The following is a 24,093-nucleotide window of genomic DNA, read 5'->3' on the forward strand; positions in this document are numbered from 1 at the left end:
AAGACTGATACATGTTTGATAGTGTCTTGATGCTGTATTGTTTGTCCTTCATGTTCTAATACTTTAATGTTACCCCTTCCTTGTGTTTTTGGTAATAAATATATATTTTTTTTAAATATTTCAAAATATTTCAAAAGTTGGCCATACTTAATTTCTTGAGGAAAACAGTCGTAACGTTGGAAACAAGCAACCTTATGTTGTCACCCAGAATCATGTTTCTTTTCTAAGCTATAGCTAACAATGTTACATACAGTCATTTTTTTTTAAAGGACCAAATAGTTGAATCTGCTTTGTGTTTTCCTTCGTGATAACCCTACTGGATAGGTCTAGATGCAGTATAGTGATCAGGTAGTCTCAGACAGTACATGCCCTTGAATTCAACTCCTGGCATACTCTTTCAAATTCACCCTCCCATAAGACCTCTATTTAATGCAGATTCTCATATGCAAGACGTTTTACAGGAGACCTGCCAGGTTTTTGCTATGGATTAAAAGCGAGGATTTGTTAACTTGACTTGAAGCTGAGTTAATTAAATGGCCATTAAATTATCCCATTTGACCTCGCAGTAGCTGGTCTGATTTCAGAAAGAGTTTTTACCTTGACGGAGCTGTGGTGCAATGACCTTTGAAACTGAATTAATAAAAAGTTAGTAGTACAGATTGTTTTGATGTCTGTGTTGGGCTGGACGCCATGTTGTGAAGAGTACAGAGCAGTATATTTCCCATAAAGAAGAACTTGTTGAAGATACAGTATGAAGGAAGGGTTATTTGACAGAGAGGATGTTACTGGATGCAGAGATTTCTTGCATGGCACAGTATGAAATCTCATAACACAGATAGATTATATGATATTCGGCTCAATTGTACTCCGTTCCAACTTTGGTCTCTCTCCGCAGAGTTAAAGAGGGTTATGCCAATATGCCTTGAAGCTCATCGTTCCATAAAAGTCTGTCTCGCCAGCCGTCAACTAAGCTAAGCTAATGGGAACAGAGCAGGTTACTCATTTTGTCTTGAGCTACAGTTCTCACCAGAAACTTATACACTAGTCGGTGTGTGTGTGTGCATGCGTGCATATGTGTGTTTGAGTGTGCTTGTGTGTATGCGCGCATGTGTGTGTAGGTGTGTGTATGCACACGTACCTGTGTGTAAGTGCTTGTGTATTAGTGAAAGTGAGCACATGTATCTGTGTTTTTAAGGGTGCCTTTTTAAGGTTGCTATTTAATCAAATGGCCCTTTGATGTGGCCAAGTGAAACCACCGAGTCGTAACTGAGTATGGAGGGAAGGGATCTCTAGCCTGGGCTCCGGAGCCCTGCAGTATGCCACCGCAAACACACCCAGATCCCAGTCTCACCTCTGGCTCTCCAGCACCCTCCAGACTGGACATTTCCACATACCTGTGAACCCGAGTGTGGGGTCAGGGTTGAAGATGAGATGCAACTAAAGTTTGGTTAGCTTTTACTGTGAGTTTTCTATTTGTACAAAGTTTGACTCTCTTGAGCATACTTTAACAACTCCAAAGACCAATAAGGCATCTGTACTGTAGCACTAACTAGTCTTTGCCCTATTCCTTTCCAGACAGGGCTTCATAAAGAACCCAGACACAACATCAAGAACACTTGGAACCAAAACTGTCCACTGAAACCAATAGAAACCAAACTCTGCTTTGGCTGTTAACTTCCTACTCCAGGTCAGGAGACACCATGGCTCTCTATAGACTGAGCAGACAGAGGCTGGTGGAGATAGATTAACGTCCTCTAGCATTGTAAACAGCACCCAGGGTGAGACACAGGAGACGCCCCAGAAAGTCATTACAGGGTCCTCTGTTTACATGTGTACACTCACTGGAGCCAGAAACCCATGCCAGAGATCGCTCTCTCTTAAAGCTGAGGCGGTGAATAATGTGGTGGGGCTGGTCGGATCCAAACACAGCCAAACAAAACCTTTACCCAAGGATGACAGTAGCTGTTGACCTTGGTTATTTCGGCAAGTCTCAATGATATAATTTTTTACATTTGCGTAATTTAGCAGACGCTCTTATCCAGAGTGACTGCATACATTTTTCGTGCTGGTCCCCCGTGGGAATTGAACCCACAACCCTGGCCGGGCAAACAACATGCTCTACCAACTGAGCCACACAGGACATATCATTGCCTCAAAATGGATATCCACAGTATAATTTTCAATCTAAATTCCATTCAATTTGGAATTTGATTTGCACGATGGAGAAAGCTAACTGAATTGAAATGAAAGTGGCCTGAACTCAACAGTGTTGCATCGCATAGTAATTCAATAAACCCAATATCAACTGCCTAACAAGAAATTGTAACCACTCTGTGTACGGCCAACAATGATCTTTCATTGTGGCACCCTCAGAGTCCAACTGACCTCTGTTTCACCCAGCAAAAGCTGCCCACCATTTCCCCAACACACAGTATGGTCTTTCTCAGCGGGTGGTGGTTGAGCTGCATATTAACACAGTGTTATGGACATGAGCTCCACGATTCAACTCTGCTACGTTTTCCATAGGGCCACTCGCTACTCGCTCTACACAGAGGAAATGTACTGAACTGGTGACTGGAACAGTGGAACAGAGACTTAAGTTATAACAGATTCAAATCTAAAGCTGATAATATAGTATATGGGCATTGTCACGTTAATCACACTCTATTTGAAACTACAATGTATGTACTGCGTTTAGGGATAGTAACTTTGCGGTTGTGAATAGTTTAAGGAACAGAGAACCTAACGGCCCATTAGGAATTAGGACGTGTGGTAACTCTGTCCGTCATCCTCTGGTGCACTCTGAAGTTTTTGGTTTTTCTCTCGAAGGTACACTCCTTTGACAAATTGTCTTTCCCAGCACGTCTGGCCACAGATGTTGAATTTTTCATGACCCGAAACCCTTTTGGATTAAGTTGATATTTGAGGACTTGACATTGGCTAAGCAGACAGGCACAGCGAAATGTCAAAGACAAGAGGGGCTTTACTGCCGAACCCTTGACTTGTTGGAGAGTGTGGATTAGAGGACCTTGGCCTTTCTGTGAATTACACTGAATAATAAATACAACTGTCTGACTGGGAACTGTTGTGAAGGACACCGAGACACGGACATACCGACTAACTTCTGTTACAGACAAACTGTTGTGAAGGACACCGAGACACGGACATACCGACTAACTTCTGTTACAGACAAACTGATTGTGAAGGACACACAGACATACTGACATACAGACAAGATGATTTTATAGGAAACAATTGAAAGAGTGTGTGCCAAGGACAGCTGTTGCACTTACCATTTCTACAAAGCTTTACTGTCTGAGAATATCAACTTAAATCCCCTATGAAAACTCCCTCCAAAATGGCTGGTAAATGAATAACACAGCCTACCCAGTCCCTCCATTGACTTCCAATTGGTTATTCCCCCCCCATAACTATTCCCCAGGTCGTTGCTGTAAATGAGAATGTGTTCTCAGTCAACTTAAAATAAGGGTTAAATAAAACAATGACAAAATATGAGACTCCAAACAGCCTCCAGCTAACTCTCCAGACTCCAAACAGCCTCCAAGCTAACTCTCCAGACTCCAAACAGCCTCCAAACAGCCTCCAAGCTAACTCTCCAGACTTCAAACAGCCTCCAAGCTAACTCTCGTGACTCAAAATGGCGCATAAGTCACCATAGAATCAAAGATCCTGCTCTCCAGTTCTAACAAACAATGGGAGGCGTTGATGGAGCAGTCATGGTGGACTAGGGCTGATTGTGTGTAATGGTGGAGTGTGTATATGTGTGTGTGTGTGCATGTCCACCAGTTTGAGTAAGAAAGGCTCATTGGGCCAAGGTACTCACGTCTGGTCTGAGGTTTGCCGCGCGCTCATAATGCCGCTCTGCTGCCTTGTTTAGACTGGCCTGTCTGGAGAGGGAGATAGTGAAATACAGAGATGAGGGAGGGAGGCATGGCAAGAGGAGGAAGGGCAATAGAGGTCATCATTACACATGGCTTACACAGAGTCTGACAGTATTACCGTGACATGACGGCAGAAGGAGTTATGTATTGGATAGAGAAGCATTCTTTCATTATAATTTAATATTTCCCATAAAGTATTGAGATCCTGAGGGCACTTTGATGCTGAAAAATACTCCCTCAAATGACTCTGAAACACTATGCTGCATATATTTCTGATACTAACTGCACTTAGTATGTTAATGCTAATTAGATAAAGGCAGAAGTCTTTCCAGACATATTCATAAGGTGTATGACCCGGTGAAATATGTCTCTATTAACTTTGCATTAAGGAAAGTCTGCCTTGGGAATACTAGCTAGTAGTGCTTCATCATTCCATTCATATCAAGTTCATGCCTGACTCTTCAGATCCATTCTCCATCCATTCAACAACGTCTTTAACTTACTCCTTGCTCTTGTTTTTGTCAACTTTTCGAAGGCGCTGGTGTTTCCCACTGCATCTGAGAGAATCTACACAATCTACAACGTTGGGAGAATCTGGAGCTTGGCTTTGAAAAATTCATCAAAGAGAAGGAAACGCTGACACTACGCAACAGGTAAGGACTTTGACTTTGATTTTCACGGGTCCAAACTTGGTGCTACCCTATTGGTCTCTGTCAAGAAGAGCCACGGGGTGTACAAGGATATGGCAAACCACTTCTACAGTCTGGATGAAGACCGAGGACCACTGAGTTTCAGAACAAAGTACGTTTTCCTAGTCTAATGCTTGATGTTGACAATAATTTGGTGGCATCCAAAGTGTCAAATAGTTATTCATTTGCCGTACAGAACAGAGAGTAAGAGGTGCATTTTGACCCGCATTAATACACCCAAAGACATGTCTGCATCAGAATGTCTCAGCACAGTCCTAAGAGTGTCGTATTACAGGATTAGTTGAGTGAATATGTCATGGTGTTTTTTCCTCGATGCAGTAGGCTTATATCGAAGAGGGCCAGAATATGATGATTTGTCTCTCCGTTTTTACTCTCCACAGCCAAGCAGCACTCCCCTTGCCGATCAGTCGACATATAACTCTCAAATCCTCTGCAGCACTACACTTTGGATGAAGGATGCTGTAGCTTCAGTTACTTTTCCAGATATGAAGAGCAAAAAGGAATTAAGAGACGTCGTTTCCGATACTTCCTCCAGTTGCAGTGAGTTGAGAGGATTTGCAGACCCCTATTTCAAACGTATAAAATGTATGTGCTGTCTGTGCTCACACGTGCCAAGCCGAACAGCAAATTCTCCCGAGGTATGCCTGTGTTTCTTTACAAGCCCTGGACTGAAACGTCACTAGCATGAATCAAAACTACAACCGCTGTTTCCATGTGTTGTATATTAACTATAAAACCAGTTGAACCATACAAACGACTTGAAAGGGACCGTTTCCATGCAAACTGCCATTATCTTATTAGACGTCAGACCTGAAGTGTCTTTGAGTGTGTTAGCGGGCACAATGCAATATTGATTGAGTCGTGAATGATGAAATGCCGTGGCAACCAACTCTCTATCTCCGAGGAATTAACCTTCAGAGACACCTTCTGATATTTTCACGACTAAGACATCTGAATACATCCAACAGAAATTCTACATGTGCTGAAGACCTACAGTATTGTAAGGAAATGCAGTAAGGTATTTTCTGTTATTTTACTGTAGTGAGGTTGGGCTTCCTCTCAGAGCCTGATACCTCTCTAGGTTCTCTTATTTACAGAGAGTTGCTCCTGCCTACTGTGCTTCTAATTCTGCTTGCTCTTTGGAGTCTAGGCCGGGTCACTGCCAAGCACCTTGTGACAACTGTGGATGTAAAAACGGCTTTATAAACACATTTGATTGATACTCGTTAAAGTATGATTGGGCAACATTTGCGAAAATACCAGGCACTCTTTAAGCACTGTAATACCGTTTTCATACGCTGTCACACCCACCTGAGCATGTGAGCGGCACTGAAGACCACATCAAACTCTGAGCTGTCCAGATCTGCAGCTCTCTCTGCCATCTCTGCTGCCTCCGCCAGACGAGACTGCTCCAGCAGAAACTGGCCTGTCCATTAGACAGAGAGAAACAGAGACCGAGAAAGAGATGGAAAGAGATAAAGGGGAGGGAGAGGGAGAGACAAAAAAAGGGAAAGAGAGAGAGACAGTGAGACACCGAGGGGATAGAAAGAAAGAAAGAAAGAAAGAAAGAAAGGAAGGAAGGAAGGAAGAAAGAGAAAGAGAGAAATAAAGAAAGAGGAAAATAGGAAGCAAAAAGATGGGTTCAGGGGACAGGGCAGCAAGAAGGACAGAAAGAAGGTCAGAAAGGAGAGAGTGAGGAAAAGAGGAGAGAGAGACAGTGAGGGTTTTTGTCATGCTCAGTGATTTGTGGAAGTCCAGCTGAGTCGAAGGAGTTTCATGTAAGTCCCCTGGGAGCAGGACCAACTGGCTCTACCTCCACAGGAGTCTGCTGAGGAGGAATACATTACTACTATGTCTGGGACGCAGATGGTATATTATGTTGGACTGTGTAATGTGCAGAGTGTGTGTTTGTGTGCGTGCGTGTTCCAACATGTGTGCGTGTTTGTCTGCATACGTGAGGTATCCTTTTTCACAGGTTTTTAGAATCTGTAAAAATAGTCTTCCTATGTCTCGGATGTCATACCTCATTGGGTGTCAGTCAGCAATAACCATCACTTGAATGCAGAGGGTTGCTACGGGTCACATGTAGCGTGACACATGCATGCTCCCTGCATCAGAGCATGTGTTAGTCTGAACAATGGCAGGAAAGGAGGCTTGACCTCTCATGTCAGCTCTCGCCCTCCCTGTCCCACAGTTCAGAGAGTCTGTAAGCACATTCATACAGTCTCACCAACAACATACTGGAGTCAGTCCAGTCACAGTGGAGGAGGAATGGCTGTAGCGGCCCGATTACGATAAGGTGTTGGGGGCCAGTAAAAATAAACCTCTGAAAAGAGGCTAGGAGATCGCAGAGAGAGGGCAAATGACTCTGTCCAAAGAAAGCAACACGGCCCGCCAGGACCCAAACACAAACCCGAGACTCGAGACCGAGATACACAGAGAGAGAGACACAGGGAGGGAGAGAGGGAGAGACGATATGAATGGCAGCATTTACAGAAGCGCACGCAGACTAACCGACTTATAGCGTTTCTCCTCAATCAGTGAAAGGCAGCATCCTTATCGGTGGTGGTGTAGTCCGATCCGGTTTCCTCGAAGTATGTGGAGATTAGGTCTACTGTATGTATGACCTCATACAACCTGATACCAAATGCAAACCAAACTAAAGGCAGGCATATCTCTTTAGCTAACGAGAGTGGCTTTAAAAGTGGCTACAGGACATGTTTTTTACACTTAACAAGCACTTTATACGTGCTATGTGGGAGTACTGTAGAGTACTGTGGATAAGGTGTCTTTATCAAACTGCCTGAGGTAAGTTCTTATGGTGGGGTCAAGCTACAATACACTGTTACTGTAGCAAGTCCCTACATGGAGTAGTTTAATGGTATGTGTGTGTGTGTGTTTGTGTGTTTGTTTGTGCGCGTGTAGTGCTTAATTTGTAAATCGGTAGGTGCCGGAACAAAATGTGAGCACCAGAGGGGGTGACCTGGGGAGCTCTGAGGTAACGGAACGCATGAGAGAAAAAATCCCCTTTATAATAAAGCATTGAATGCATATCATCACATTTGCATAGTGGCATACAGAAGTTGCACAAATGGGTACCATTTTAATATTCTAGGGTCCGGAAAAAATGTGTCCTTTTAGAAACACATTTCATGCAATTCTATGTCATTTTACATGACTGGAGACTTTGGCTGAATATTTTTTAATGCTGCATAAATGATGGAAATGACAGGCTACTTTGATACCGACAAACTGAGAATCTGAGATAAATGAAAAGGACTTTGTGTTGAATCCATCAATAGCCTAGGCCTAGATGTGTGGAGACATATTGCAGGCTATAATATGAGGAGGATACTAAGTCCTAAAAATGCTTTCCAGTGTCACCGACTGACCCAATGATGCTCAGCTCTCTCACCGGTGATAGCCGATTCGTTCCTACCAGAAGCCTACATATCTCTCTTGCTTTACTTTGTAAAACAATATTTGGAAGTTAATCAAATATTTTGTTAGCCTACAGTAGACAAATTAGAGTCCTCTCTTTTCAGCAGGAGCCATTTTCTTTCCAACCTGTGTTTTCCTGCGATTGTATTTGAAATATAGTGAAAGGCCTGTCTTGTCTGCATGCTGTTTACTGACAGGTTGGCCGTGTTCCGCACTGTAGGCTATGCCTTGTTATTGGGCTACACACAATCCACAGCTAGGCACGTTTTTAAAGACGCTATTGATCCTCTGTGACTAAAATATAGTCATTTTCATGGTGTAGTAGGCTATTCTGAATGATTTCAATTCTTTCTGAACAGACAGCAGTAATTCTGTAACGTTGGCAAATGTATTTCAATGTATCAGGGGTGCTGCAGCTCCTCCAGAACCCTTCGTCTGGCTATGATTCTACAAGGAAATCAATGATGAAGTGCAACGCTGGAGAGGTGAGAGTTGCAGGCTCATGTCTATCGGAGCAGAGGGAGGGAGAGAGATCATAGAAAGTGAATCTCATTCTAGTTCTGTGAGAGATACAGGCACACATCTCACACAGCCACGAGTTGGTCTCAAGCATAGGATACAATGATGCACAATCCATACTGTAAATTCAGGCCGGCGCAACCCGAATCAACTATTAGAATATCAGGCAGTAGAATTGGGAGGGGGGGGGGGGGCAGTAGAATTGACGAAGAAGCAACTCAAATTAGTACATTACAAAAAGTTAATGTTTCATGCCATGAAAGGTACCGGATAGGCAAATAGGTTCCAGAACAAATCAGTCCAAAACGCAGAGGTGTCGGATCCTGTTCCGGCAGGATCTGGCTCAAATGAAGCAATGTGCGCGGTACTTCATATGAGTTCTGGTACATACCATAATGCATGTAGCAGTTTCCTTTGGAAGGGTCCAGCTGAATGGCTCTTCGATAGTAACCCTCTGCCTCAGTCTTCTGCCCCTAGGAGACAAAACAGGAACGTTTGATTAGCTACTGTAGATCAGTTACAAGTCGTCCTCAGTCATTAATTGCGATTTAGCTGATGTTCGAGCTCTCGCAGTGGTTCCTGTTTCTGGCACGGGCGTAATTGTGCGGCTGCAATTAGATTTACTCAAAACCCAAAACAGACGTGAGTTGCCATATGGTAGAAGATTGAACATGCAGGAGAAACCAGAAACCACCCACTCTCCTCGTAAATGAGATTTAGCAAATATTTCACAGTCGAGATGTGGACGGGGAAATCAGCAGTAAATTTGAACAACCGTTCCATATGCCCCTGATGTGCCAGGTTGTTTCAAACAATCAGCATATCCTGTAGGGCAACAACAATCCTCTGCGTTTACTCTGCATCTGCTACGGATTATTTTCCTACGCTTTCATGCATGAGTTGACACGTGGTAGCAGGGCCTCAACTGTAAACCAGGAAACTGTACTCCATAGAGAACGCTTCAAACCCCATTTTCCCCCAGCAGCAGAGTGTGTGTGTGTGTGTGTCACACTATCACTTTTTCTCAGTCAGAGAGTGTGTATCGCACTATAGCCTCGCAACAAACTGCAAGCGATACCGCTGCCTCTGTGTGTACCCCCCCCCCCCCCCGTTGTTCACGCTTCAGCACTGATTGCTTCCATATTGGCTATGGATTTGCCATTCTACATAGAATAAGTGGACTGGGCATATTAGGTTAGGTTCATTAACTATTTCTCATGCCCGTGTTCGCTCTAAATGAAAGATGAAGACAACTAATTGTCCAGATGACTTTATGCCATATTTTCCCTGGCTGCTTTCCCAGCCGCAGTCAGAAGGTGGACTGTTGAACACAATACTGTGGTCCTTCAATGGACTGGGCCGTGTCGCATTAGTAGGATTGCGAGAGGTGCGCAACGTTAAATGTACATGAATGCTAGGTTTGTCACACACATCTGTATCACCTGTCTTTGTGCTTGTCTCCACCCATCTCTTCCCATTATCCCTTGTGTATTTATACCTGTGTTCTCTGTTTGTCTGTTGCCAGTTCATCTTGTCTTGTCAGGTCTCACCAGCGTGTTTTCCCATCTCATTGCTCTTTCTATTTCTGTTTCCTAGTTTCCCCGGTTCTGACCATTCTGCCTGCCCTGACCCCGAGCCTGGCTGACGTTCTGTACCTGCCTGACTCTGACCCATTTACGAACCTCTGCCTGTCCTGACCCCAAGCCTGCCTGCTGTTCTGTACCTTATTGACTCTGCCCTGGATTACAGACCTCTGCCTGCCTTTGACCTGTCTTTTGCCTGCCCCCTGTTTGGGTCAATAAACATCTGTGACTGTCTGGATCTGGGTCTTATCCTAAGTTCTTGATAAGGTTGTTTTTTTATTCCTCTGACACTCCTATCTAGCATATTCAAGCCTGTATTGGGAGGGAGTAGCCGGCTTCAGAGGGCTTTAACGGGTAGTGTTAGCGCCAACTCCGAGTGTAGCCAGCCACAGAGGGCTTTAGCGGTTAGCGTTAGCGCCGGCTCCGAGTGTAGCCAGCCACAGAGCTCGTAAATAACATCAGCGCCAGCAACGGGAGAGAGGCCTTCCGACAGAGAGCGGTGCCTAGCTCTTGGTAAGACACGTCAGGACTCTGCACTGTGTAATTATCCGCCTGACGACAACACTCTCCTGTGATGTATGTTCAAGGGAGATGATCTGAGACAGGAACTGGGGGTTACCGGGTGGAATAGGGCTCTTCTGGTCATGTCTGGCTGTGTCCTAAAGAAAGGCCCTGGTCAAAAGTAGTGCACTATATCAGGATTATGGTGGCATTTCTGACGCAGACTCAGTCTAGACTCTAACCTGGTTACTGTGAACGAAGAGTTCAAAGCCAAACTGAACAAAGAACAAACCACAAATCTATACAACCTCACTAACCCCATTAAAGTACATGACTCTTTACGAATGAAACAGTGAAGTCACGTACTGTAGTACACGTCAGGGTGAGGCGGGACTTGAGTTTGACACTTTGACCCTTTCCCCGAGTCGGTTGACTCCTTATGAGCCAGCTGCATTATCAATACGTAGGTCCGCCGTGGCAAGACGGCCCAAAATCTCTCCCTGATTGAGTGATTTAATAAGGAAGCGGGGTAATTGCATTAAGTCCTGTCCGGCAGACCATTGTTCCGGGTCTGGTCGTGTCCTAATCTCCTGTTGTTGAAGGGCTCTGTTATGAGGGGCCACTCGTGGCTCAGGGCCCCGGATGTAGGGACCTGGGGGACCCAGCAGATGTCCAGCTGTGCTGGGGTGACTCGGGTCTGAACCCAGGGAGACTGGGGGTGGGGGTTTGGGGTATGGAACTCAAATCAGATTAGGAAAAGGGGAAATTAGTGAGTTTGGGAGCGAGACCCTTCCTCAGCCCAGACCGGACCCCTAGGGGTGCAGCTGTAACCCCTCCGATATCAGTGAGGAGGATAGAAGGAGAGATGGGATAGGTGATGTGGTACGCTGAAGAGCAAAACCTCCTGTAGATTCCTAGTACCTCAGTTACCTCAGGCTGTGGAAGGGGAAGAACAGAAGGTCAAACTCCTCACAAGGGCTCAGCAGGACTGGTTCAGTGGGTTCTAACAGGGTTCCTCTCCATAAAGTCCTCCTAACTAACCCAAGTCAGCTGTGAACACATGTTGTCACGCACGTTTTTCTCTCCCCAAAACACTGTGGGAGTGAATGAGAGAGGTGGATGGAAGGGGGTTAGGGGGCAGAGTGCACCTCAGAACAAACAGCCAAACCTGTAGGGGAGAAGTCTGGGAAGGAAATACTGGACCCAGCAGGCCTAGCTGGTGAGCTTCATAACACCACACACATTTAATAATGTCTCACACACACACACACACACACACACACACACACACAACTCCCCATAAAGACATTCCCTATGGCTGTGACCTTGAGACAATCACACACCCAGCGGAGAGCCTGATATTTTGACAGGTCTGTTTTATTCCAAGCTTGTACCATAAGACAATAATTATTCCTCAATCCATTGTCTCCTTGGTTGTCATATCAACAAAGTTTATAGTGGCAGAAGTTGATCTCTCTGCTATTTTACCTCAAATATCTCAAAAAACTGCAATTAGCCTAACATAAAAAACCCATATTGCGTTTGCATACCATTATCCTAGGTGAGTTTTTCCTTTAGGCCACCAAAGACAAAAGCATTCATTTACCCATCAAGGTTCAACAAGTCCAAAATGGCTTTAGATCTGGGCCACTGTCTGCTCAACATGCAGCTCAGTCTCGATCTATCAACTTCCAGGCTTTCTACAATGATCACAGCTCCTCTGGCCCAGACAGGGAAATCAATGGAATGAACTGGCCGGGCCCAAACTCACTCACTATTCATCAGCCCCCGGGCCTAGGTCTAATTATACGTAACCCCTGTGATTATTACCAACATGAAAGTTTGCTTTGCTTCATCACGCTTTGTGTGAGCCAAAGCCTATTTGAGATTGTGTGGACAGTCAGGAAGGACACTGGAGGACAAAGAGTGAAGTGAATGGATTAGAATAGAGACAGATTGTAGTTACATTGATGGTATTGGCAATGATGTTAGAGGCCATTTCCAGTACAGCTGCAGGACGTTTCTCTTTCTGTTAAAAGTGTTAAAAAGTGTTGTAGTCTAGTGGTTAACAATACCTACATTATGACCACCTGCTCTTTCCATGACATAGACTGACCAGGTGAATCCAGGTGAAAGCTATGCTCCCGTATCGATGTCACTTGTTAAATCCACTTCAATCAGTGTAGATGAAGAGGAGGAGACAGGTTAAAGAATGATTTTTAAGCCTTCTTTGTGGAATGCATCCCTGTGGAATGCTTTCGACATCTTGTAGAGTCCATGTCCCAATGAATTTAGGCTGTTCTGAGGGCAATAGGGGGTGCAGATAAATATTAGGAAAATGTTCCTAATGTTTGGTATACTCAGTGCATATAGGCTATATTATATATATATATATATATATATATATATATATATATTTTATTTTAAAAACCTCTTCCGTCTACCCCCTCCTTTTTCGAACATTCTGTTAAAAATCGCGCAACATTTCAGCGTCCTGCTACTCATGCCAGGAATATAGTATATGCATATGATTAGTATGTGTGGATAGAAAACACTCTGAAGTTTCTAAAACTGGTTAAATCACGGCTGTGACTATAACAGAGCGTGTGTTTCATTGAAAAGCGCAAGAAAAACTGGTCACTGAAAACTGAAAAAAATATCCATGCGCCACTTGCATGTATTGTTTAAGGGACACCAAATTAAATAGGGCCGAGGTTGCAGCTTCCACACGATGTCGCCAGTCTTGTCATTTTCCTGAGAGTTATTTCTTGGTCAAACAAAGGAGAGAGATTCCATTCCATCCGGTCTCCGACAGGACGTCTTGGAAGAGAGATTTCCCAAACATGATTTGAAGACGTGGAGCTATTGAATACACATCGCCCCGTGTTCAATTTGATAGATTATTAACGTTTACTAATACCTAAAGTTGGATTACAAAAGTGTTTCGAAGTGTTTTGTGAAAGTTTATCGTCAACTTTTTTAATTTAAAAAAATGACGCTGCGTTTTGAAACTGTGTTTTTTTCTGAATCACACAGTTTCCATAGATGGATATTTTGGGTATATATGGACCGATTTAATCGAAAAAAAGACCCAATAGTGATGTTTATGGGGCATATAGGAGTGCCAACAAAGAAGCTCGTCAAAGGTAATGAATGTTTTATATTTTATTTCTGCTATTTGTGTAGCGCCGGCTACGCTAATTATTTTGTTTACGTCGCCTTCAGGTATTTCGGGGTGTTGCATGCTATCAGATAATAGCTTCTCATGCTTTCGCCGAAAAGCATTTTAAAAATCTGACTTGTTGGCTAGATTCACAACGAGTGTAGCTTTAATTCAATACCCTGCATGTGTGTTTTAATGAACGTTTGAGTTTTAACGAGTACATTTAGCATTTAGCGTAGCACATTTGCATTTCCAGGTGTCTAGTTGAGACATCTGCGTCTCAGGTAGGAGCAAGAAGTTTTTAAACCCTTTTTCTCCCCAATTTCGTGGTATCCAATTGTTTAGTAGCTACTATCTTGTCTCATCGCTACAACTCCCGTACGGGCTCGGGAGAGACGAAGGTTGAAAGCCATGCGTCCTCCGATACACAACCCAACCAAGCCACACTGCTTCTTAACACAGCGCCATCCAACCCGGAAACCAGCCGCACCAATGTGTCGGAGGAAACACTGTGCGGCATTCACCTGAGTAGCCTGTGCGGCAAAGCACAGTTTTGACTAGTTTTGGCTTGGTGAGAGCGTGTGTGCCTGTGTGGTATAAGCGAGCCGCATTTTGTTTAGAACTGAGAGAAGAAGTTAAGGGCTATTCTGAGGTAGTTCACAAGGAACAGGTAAGAGTTGGATAGTCACTTCCATCAGACAGCATTGGTCTTGTATCCGTTGTGTTGTGGCTACTGTAATTAGTGGTTAACACTGAAGAAGCCTTTCTTAAAGAGGCAATCTGCGATTACTAAATCTGTTTTGGGATTTTAAATTGAAGAATATAACTTACTGTATAAATGCCTCATGAGTTTAGTTCAACTGTCATACCCCATCAGAACCCAAAATATAAGCTTCTTTTACTCCAATGTTTATAAACAGTGTAATTGTTAACAAACACTGTATAGCCTCAACACATGGTTAAAACTATCATTTTGATATCATGGATGGCCAGTCATTGCATCAACAGCTCTGTCTATGAATTTGAAATAGGTTACAGCCACTCCCTTTACCAAAACAGTGGTGGGTTGACTGATGTGTTATTGTTTGAGCTGCAGATTGCCCCTTGAAAGGGATAGCACACTCCCAATATAAACTGGACCTACAGGACTTCCCACTCATCTCTGTAGATTGAGACAGACATTCGACAGTCATTCTCCTTCTAACACGTTCACCATGGAGAGAAAAAGCCTATTTGCTCTTTCCACCTGTTGCTTCCCCTGGCTTTGGTCTCTGCAGATCTGCCAACTCTCAACTCCATAAGTAACTGCAGGAACTTTGAATTTGGCCACAGCTTCCCACGCCATGGCCTGATGCTACTCCACCATTTTGCTAACAATGTCCTCATTGGAAAAAACAACACCAACAGCAACAGCCTAATCACACCACTCTTTGTGCCATCGAGGGGAGACTGGGGCTTCCAGTGCTACGATAACGCTAAACAGGTGCTTCATTCCCTGAAGGAACAGGCTTCCTACACGGTAGGGAATCTCAACACACAGACAGTCTCCACGAGGGCTTGGCACCTACCTCCTTACGTCACTCAAAGCTATTACCTCATGCCCTGGTCCATAGAGAACAATAGGGACAGAATCATCCTCAAAATGCAGAGGAATGTGGTGGAGGCAGTCTACATAACACAGCACTACCCACAAGACGACCCCTGCAGCAAGCAGTATGACCCCGATAACACCTTCCTCTTAAGTGTCATCCTCCTGAGAGGAACCCAGAGCCGATCTAACAACTGGGGGGACAGTGTGTCTGTGTTTCTGTATGCTGCCGGCTACAATACACACTCCAGATCCTTCTCAGAGACATACTCCATAAGGGAATTCACTAACCAGCTGTGTGGGGGTACATTTTCAAATACTCAACATACTCAGGTTGCTAACCACATGGAGTGCCTTGACATCAAGCTGGAGGTGAGATCAACTGAAAACTGGAACAACGGGCACGCCAGAATTAGATGTGCAAACGTCCCAAATCAAATCAAATCAAATTTTATTTGTCACATACACATGGTTAGCAGATGTTAATGCGAGTGTAGCGAAATGCTTGTGCTTCTAGTTCCGACAATGCAGTAATAACCAACAAGTAATCTAACTAACAATTCCAAAACTACTGTCTTGTACACAGTGTGAGGGGATAAAGAATATGTACATAAGGATATATGAATGAGTGATGGTACAGAGCAGCATAGGCAGATACAGTAGATGGTGTCGAGTACAGTATATACATATTGTAACGGTTTTGACTTGAGGTTATTTTTTTTATAGGGGTGCCAGGTAGGTTGTGCCTACCAGAGAAAACATTGGTTTCTCCTTTTAGTTTGGGAGGGAATGAGTCCCATCTGGTCCGTCAAGTCTACACCATACAAAGGACTTATGTAAACGTCAGAAGGGAAATCAACTTTTCATAAACCCTTAAAACATTGAAAGAACTTCAAAAACAACTATTCTTTTGCGTGGGTTGTATTAGCAACATCAATGGATTACACACACATAATAATATAACACAATGAGTTCTGGTTCCTCCAGAAATGTCCTGTACCTCGGGCCTAAAAAGAGTCCCGCCCGGTAAAGGAGTTCAGTGAACTCAAGTGACTTTGGTCACGCAATGTTGGTCCGTTCATTCCGTGTAGCGTAAACCCAGCATTAAATCATACAATCAATATAACCATTTTACCACAGAACTTTAAAGCGTATCTGCTCTTACTAATTCCTCAACTACATCTAACTACATAAATCATCACCGTATACATCATATCAAAACAAATGAAATACCGTATACAAAAAAGGTGGTAGTCAGTCGGTCAGTCAGACAATCCAATCCGCCAACAGATCTCCAGCGGAGAAAGGCCACGAAGAATAGAGAGGAGTAGTCCACGGACGCAAAGAGTGGATCCGATCCTGGGTAAACTCTCAGGCTACAAAACACACGTTTAACAGCAACAAAACAACCGGAATAGAGAAGCTTCGGGAACACATCCTCAGTCACGTCTCCATCACAAAACGCCACTTTTGCGCAGCTGATGCTGGCTATTTAATTGGGAATTAAAGGGAAAGCACCCTATTGGAAGGAGAAGCACTGAGACGGCTCAAAATAATTCAGGGCCGTCACACACCCCCTCCCCTGGAAAAAGCCGACCATTGCCCTGGAAGGCACATCTTGGTCGGGGTAACCGAGAAAGGTCTCCTCATCACTTTCCTCTACAAAAATTCTCATGACTTTTTGGAGCTCACGCTCCTCAGCTGAGGGGTCACAGGCCTTAAGGTGTGAGACTTCTGGGTCTGGGAATCCGAGAAAAGTCTCCTCACTTTCCTCTTCAAAGATATCCAAGATCTTGCGGCGCTCAATCGCCTCCAATTCCTCAGCCGAGGGGTAACAGGCCTTAAGGCGTGAGACATGGACAACGCGCATATCTTCACCTGTGTCCTCTTTCACCACTCGGTAGTTCAAAGGGCCCATCTGCTCCACAATCCTATATGGTCCTTGCCATTTAGGAGCGAGCTTGGCAGAGAAGAATTGTTCAGCTTTCGAGTAAGGATGAGAGCGAAGCCACACCCGATCACGAAGCTGAAACTGCATGTCTCGTCTGTTCTTATCATAATTTCTCTTCTGCTTGAGTCGAGCCTGGGTCATGTTCTTTGAGACAAGAGCTCTCAAGTCATGGAGATGGACTACCTGGTCATAGCAAGCAGCGTCTGGAGTAATCTGCTGGGGCTGTAGCACCATATCCAAGGGTCCTCGGAGGGGACGACTTAGGTTCAGCTCTGCAGGTGTGACTCCAGTGGACTCTTGCACAGCAGAATTCAGGGCAAATCGAAACTCGTGAAGGTGCTTGTCCCAGTGTTTGTGCTGGGTCCCTACATAGGAAGCAATCATTGTCTTCAAGGTTCGATTTACTCTCTCAGTGAGATTGGTCTGTGGGTGATAGGCCGTGGTCAACTTCTGTCTCAGGTTCCATCTTTGGCAGGTCTCCTCAAAGAGATCAGAGACAAATTGGGAACCTCGATCAGACAGGATGTAATCAGGCACTCCCCAGCGAGTCAGGATCTCTTTCGTAAGGATGTTAGAGACGGTCCTTGCTGTGGCCTGACGCAGGGAAAAGAGTTCCACCCACTTTGAATAATAATCAACAAACACAAGCATGTACACATTCTGATTGGAGCTTCTAGGAAATGGACCCATCAAATCCACTCCTAGCATTTCCCAAGGTCGGGTAACCACCGTTTGCTGCAACTTGCCAGCAGGCTTTCTACCTTCTGGTTTGTACATTTGACAAACCTGACAGTTTCGGATGTGTGACTTCACATCCATGCTCAGATGTGGCCAGTACAGTAACGCTTGCAACCGCTTGTAGGTTTTGAACCTGCCCAAATGACCAGCTAATGGGTCTTCATGGAAATGTTGAAGCAGTTGTAGGCGTAGAGTTTCAGGTATGTACAATTGGTAGAGGGTTCTGTGTGGTAGTTGTACAACACGGTAGACTTTGTCTTCCAGGATGGTCAGCTTTGTGGTAGGATTGACCATCTTTTCTCCATCTTCCAGGATAGTCTGGTACAAAGCCTGTACTTCTGGATCATCCTGTTGGGCTTTCCATATGGTCTCATCAGAGATGGGAAAGTCTGCTTTGGGCGAGTCTCGACTGCTTGACAGGACAGTAGCACATGTAAGATGAGGGCCACCGTTGCCACAAGCAGGAGCTCTGGATAAGGCATCTGGAACAGTGTTGTATTTTCCTTTCCTGTATTCTACTGCAAAGGTGAACTCTTGCAACCGTAGAGCCCATCTTATGAGTCTGGTGCTTGGTTTGTTGGTCTTGAACACCCACACAAGGGAGGAATGGTCAGTGACCACAGTGAAGTGTCTTCCCTCCAGGTAGTACCTCCACTTTTCCAAAGCCCAGACAACTGCAAGGCACTCTTGCTCGGTTGTGGAGTAGTTCCGTTCTGCTCCATTCAATGTCCGACTGGCGAACGCTAGCACTTCTTCAGTGCCAAGTCCAGTCTGTTGGACTAGGACAGCACCAAGTCCAACATCACTTGCATCAGTGTAAACAACAAAAGGGGAATCAAAGTTGGGATGACCTAAAATGGGAGGTGTGACGAGGTGTCGTTTCAGGGTTTCAAAGGATGTCTGGCACTCTGCCGTCCATAGGAATTTCACTCCTTTTCGTTTCAGCGCGTTGAGGGGTTCTGCCACCTGGGAGAAGTTCGACACAAACCGATGGTACCATCCAGCCATCCCAAGGAACCGTTGAAGGGCCTTGAGTGTGGTTGGCACAGGAAAATCTTGTACCGCCTTGGTCTTTTCAGGATCCACATGAATGCCGTCGAAAGACACAATATGGCCAAGGAACTTCAGGGAAGTTTGGCAGAAGTTGCTCTTCTTCATATTCACGGTCAGACCAGCTTCTCTTAGCTTGTCCAACACTGCTTGAAGATCTTGAAAGTGTTGTTCTCTGTTCTGGGAGTAGATAATTATATCGTCCAGGTAGACGAAACAGATCTTCCCTTTGAGCTCACCTAACGCAATCTCCATCAGTCTTTGGAAAGTGGCAGGTGCATTCTTTAATCCAAAAGGCATCACCTTAAAGGAAAACAAGCCCTCAGCACAGACAAAAGCAGTCTTGTCCTTGCTTTCCTGGTCCATCTCAACTTGCCAATAACCACTATTGAGGTCAAGGGTAGTGAACACAACAGCGCCAGACAATGACTCCAGGATCTCGTGGATGGTAGGAAAAGGATAGGCATCAGTCTGGGAAACATTGTTGGTCTTCCTATAGTCCACACAAAATCTAAGACCACCAGTCTTTTTTGGGATGAGGACAACAGGAGCAGCCCAAGGAGAGGAGGAACGTTCTATTATATCTTGTGTTAACATATCATTAATGAGTCCCTTTTGGATGATTAGCTTCGCTGGGGACAAACGATATGGCTTTTGCTTGATCGGCATTTCCTGTGTAAGGAATATTTTGTGCTTCAGGAGCCCGATGCGTCCTAGCCTTGAAGTACATACATCAGCATTATTCTGCAGCTGTTCCAACAGCCTTAACTCCTCTGGATGTTCCAGCTGAGCTCTTCTTACAGCCTGTAAAAGGAGATCGTCAGAAGGATTATCAAGGGTTAGTGGTAACGGAGCAACGGCAGAGAAGACTGCCACATTTGAACCCCAATCATGTAACTTCGTAGCTTCTGATTGGAAGAAATGCTTCTTGCTCGGATTGTATGGAAACCAGTAGCAATTGTGTGCGATATCAATCTGGACACCACTGAAGTACATGAAATCAATTCCCAACACGACAGGAAAAGCAAGGTTCTTGGTTTGTAGGATAACCGAAGGAATCATATAGGAGCGGTTACACAGGCGGAACTCTACCTCACTCCATCCAAGTGGTCGTTTAGCCTCACCATCAGCCAGATAGAGTGGACCTTCTGTCCACGGCTTCAAGTTGTATTGCGGACCTTTAACCTCCTTCCACAGTTTCTCATTGAGCAGTGTGTAGGATGACCCGGTGTCCAGGATGGCTCTTCCTGTCCATGGGCCTATGGACAGGGGTAACACCAGTTGGTGCGGTATGAACTGAAAGGAAGGGGATGTCGATGGGGGGGCGTAGGCAGTGACTCTTGGGATTTCAGCTCTGGTTAAAGCACCCAGAGAAGGATGGTCATTCCTGCGAAGAGAGTTAGGTGTGTTGGCCTGTTGTGATTTGTGGTTTCTGGAAGGGTTTTCTTGATACGGTCTTGGACATGTAGCTGAAGAATGTCCCTTTTGGCTACATCTCCAACAGAACATGAGAGGGGTCATGGCTTGAGACTCTGGCTGTTGTTGATGGTCTGTCTTGGGTAACTGTTTGGGTGTCTGTTTCTTTCTTTGGTCATATTGCTGTTGGCATTCTCTGTCCTTCTCAAACTGCTGTCCCAAGCGAACCAGTCCATCGACAGTGGTGACTCGTTCTCGGAGTTGACTGGCTAGTAGTGGGTTGATGTTCTTCAAAATCAATTTAATGACCTCTTCCTCCTCAATGCCAGGTTTCCACCTTCTGCACAGGGAGTGGTAACCGTATGCAAAGTCACGGATACTCTCTTTCTCTCTTTGTACTCGATTCCTGACTCTGTCTGCCAACTCATCTATGTAGTCCTCAGACAGAAATGCAGAGGAAAACTTGGCCTCAAAGTCAGCCCAGGAGGTAGTGGTGAGACGTGCCACATCCCACCAGTCTCGAGCTGTCCCATGCAACACATTCCTCAATGTGGCAAGGAGTTCTTCGTCAGCCAGGGGATTGAGGGCAAGAAAGTCACGACATCTTTCTAGGTACATTAGCGGATCAGGACTGTCATCTTTTTTCCCAAAGGTGGGAAATTGCAATTTAATGGGCATCGCCCCCACCTGACGTCTACTCAAATCACCATGAACAAACGAGCTAGGAGGGATTGAGGAAGTAGAGGGGAAGGGAGTTATCGGACAATGAAAATGAACACCAGGATGCATGGTGGATTGCATCCTGCAAGGGGTGGCTGTAGCATGGCCTTGTCTTGGCTCTTCAGAGGTGCCAGCTTGGCCCTCAGTGGCCTGAACAGAAGTGGACACTAGAGAAACTCTGTGTAAGGAGTTGTGCTTAATGGAGGCCATGTCCACAGACACGTCATCCAACATTTTAACACAATTAGAGAGCTCTGTTTGCAAGTGGTCTACAGTGTTAACCATGGGAGAAAAAACAGAATTAACGTCCTTGAGGACCTCAGTGTGATGATGTTGCAGGCGCCATTGGAGAGTGGCAGTGAGTTGGTTTCGTTGGTAGTCAAACTGCCTGTCCATGGCACCAGTAATTTCCCGTCTTCCACTCTCACTGAGCTCTGTCAGTGTGTGGGTTAGAGTGCTCAGTGAGTTTCTGAATTCCATGGCACTCTGTTGTTGCTCTTCCCTCAGACATTTAAATTTATCGTGGATAAGAGTTTGGAGATGTTGTTGAGTCCGACGAATATCAAGGATGTCACCTTGAAGTTGTAAGACTCCCACCTCTGGAGATAAACCAGACAATGGAAGAAGGTTGGGTGTCAGAGGGAGGGCTAGCTCAGTACTTCCACACAGATCCATGTCAATAAGTGAGTAACTGGTTAGACCTCCTGTGGCCTGTGGTTCAGACCGAGCATTCAGATTCCCAGGGCTCTGGCCCAAATCAACTCCATTATCTCCATTCACATTATGATTTGTATTGTCAGCTTGATGGTCAGAATGGCCCTGTATATTCCCATTGACAGGTATGACATGGATGAGCACATTATCTTGGGGTGAATCCATTGTTTTAATTCCACACAAAAGATTTGCTTTGGTTAGTTCTCAATGTTGTGCTGTCCCATCTGGGGTGCCATTTTTTATGTAACGGTTTTGACTTGAGGTTATTTTTTTTATAGGGGTGCCAGGTAGGTTGTGCCTACCAGAGAAAACATTGGTTTCTCCTTTTAGTTTGGGAGGGAATGAGTCCCATCTGGTCCGTCAAGTCTACACCATACAAAGGACTTATGTAAACGTCAGAAGGGAAATCAACTTTTCATAAACCCTTAAAACATTGAAAGAACTTCAAAAACAACTATTCTTTTGCGTGGGTTGTATTAGCAACATCAATGGATTACACACACATAATAATATAACACAATGAGTTCTGGTTCCTCCAGAAATGTCCTGTACCTCGGGCCTAAAAAGAGTCCCGCCCGGTAAAGGAGTTCAGTGAACTCAAGTGACTTTGGTCACGCAATGTTGGTCCGTTCATTCCGTGTAGCGTAAACCCAGCATTAAATCATACAATCAATATAACCATTTTACCACAGAACTTTAAAGCGTATCTGCTCTTACTAATTCCTCAACTACATCTAACTACATAAATCATCACCGTATACATCATATCAAAACAAATGAAATACCGTATACAAAAAAGGTGGTAGTCAGTCGGTCAGTCAGACAATCCAATCCGCCAACAGATCTCCAGCGGAGAAAGGCCACGAAGAATAGAGAGGAGTAGTCCACGGACGCAAAGAGTGGATCCGATCCTGGGTAAACTCTCAGGCTACAAAACACACGTTTAACAGCAACAAAACAACCGGAATAGAGAAGCTTCGGGAACACATCCTCAGTCACGTCTCCATCACAAAACGCCACTTTTGAGCAGCTGATGCTGGCTATTTAATTGGGAATTAAAGGGAAAGCACCCTATTGGAAGGAGAAGCACTGAGACGGCTCAAAATAATTCAGGGCCGTCACAATATGAGATGAGTATGTAAACAAAGTGGCATAGTTAAAGTGGCTAGTGATACATGTATTACATAAGGATACAGTCGATGATATAGAGTACAGTATATACGTATGCATATGAGATGAATAATGTAGGGTAAGTAACATTATATAAGGTAGCATTGTTTAAAGTGGCTAGTGATATATTTACATAATTTCCCATCAATTCCCATTATTAAAGTGGCTGGAGTTGAGTCAGTGTCAGTGTGTTGGCAGCAGCCACTCAATGTTAGTGGTGGCTGTTTAACAGTCTGATAGCCTTGAGATAGAAGCTGTTTTTTCAGTCTCTCGGTCCCAGCTTTGATGCACCTGTACTGACCTCGCCTTCTGGATGATAGCGGGGTGAACAGGCAGTGGCTCGGGTGGTTGATGTCCTTGATGATCTTTATGGCCTTCCTGTGACATCGGGTGGTGTAGGTGTCCTGGAGGGCAGGTAGTTTGCCCCCGGTGATGCGTTGTGCAGACCTCACTACCCTCTGGAGAGCCTTACGGTTGAGGGCGGAGCAGTTGCCGTACCAGGCGGTGATACAGCCCGCCAGGATGCTCTCGATTGTGCATCTGTAGAAGTTTGTGAGTGCTTTTGGTGACAAGCCGAATTTCTTCAGCCTCCTGAGGTTGAAGAGGCGCTGCTGCGCCTTCTTCACAATGCTGTCTGTGTGAGTGGACCAAGTCAGTTTGTCTGTGATGTGTATGCCGAGGAACTTAAAACTTGCTACCCTCTCCACTACTGTTCCATCGATGTGGATAGGGGGGTGTTCCCTCTGCTGTTTCCTGAAGTCCACAATCATCTCCTTAGTTTTGTTGACGTTGAGTGTGAGGTTATTTTCCTGACACCACACTCCGAGGGCCCTCACCTCCTCCCTGTAGGCCGTCTCGTCGTTGTTGGTAATCAAGCCTACCACTGTTGTGTCGTCCGCAAACTTGATGATTGAATTGGAGGCGTGC

General features: G+C 44.9%; 1 protein-coding gene across 1 annotated transcript in view; it reads right to left on the reverse strand.

The window, feature by feature from the left end:
- The window catches only part of LOC139379283 (protein O-mannosyl-transferase TMTC2-like), a 59,531-nt gene that overhangs the window by 2,140 nt on the left and 33,298 nt on the right, over positions 1-24,093 (reverse strand). Inside the window, exons 8-10 of the mRNA XM_071122085.1 lie at positions 8,964-9,045; positions 5,924-6,038; positions 3,845-3,908 (exon numbers count right to left, since the gene is read on the reverse strand). Coding sequence (XP_070978186.1) covers positions 3,845-3,908; positions 5,924-6,038; positions 8,964-9,045 — 261 coding nt within the window. The remainder of the gene's footprint in view (positions 1-3,844; positions 3,909-5,923; positions 6,039-8,963; positions 9,046-24,093) is intronic.

This window comes from Oncorhynchus clarkii, chromosome 21 (genome assembly GCF_045791955.1).
Source record: "Oncorhynchus clarkii lewisi isolate Uvic-CL-2024 chromosome 21, UVic_Ocla_1.0, whole genome shotgun sequence".
Classification (NCBI taxonomy): Eukaryota; Metazoa; Chordata; class Actinopteri; order Salmoniformes; family Salmonidae; genus Oncorhynchus; species Oncorhynchus clarkii.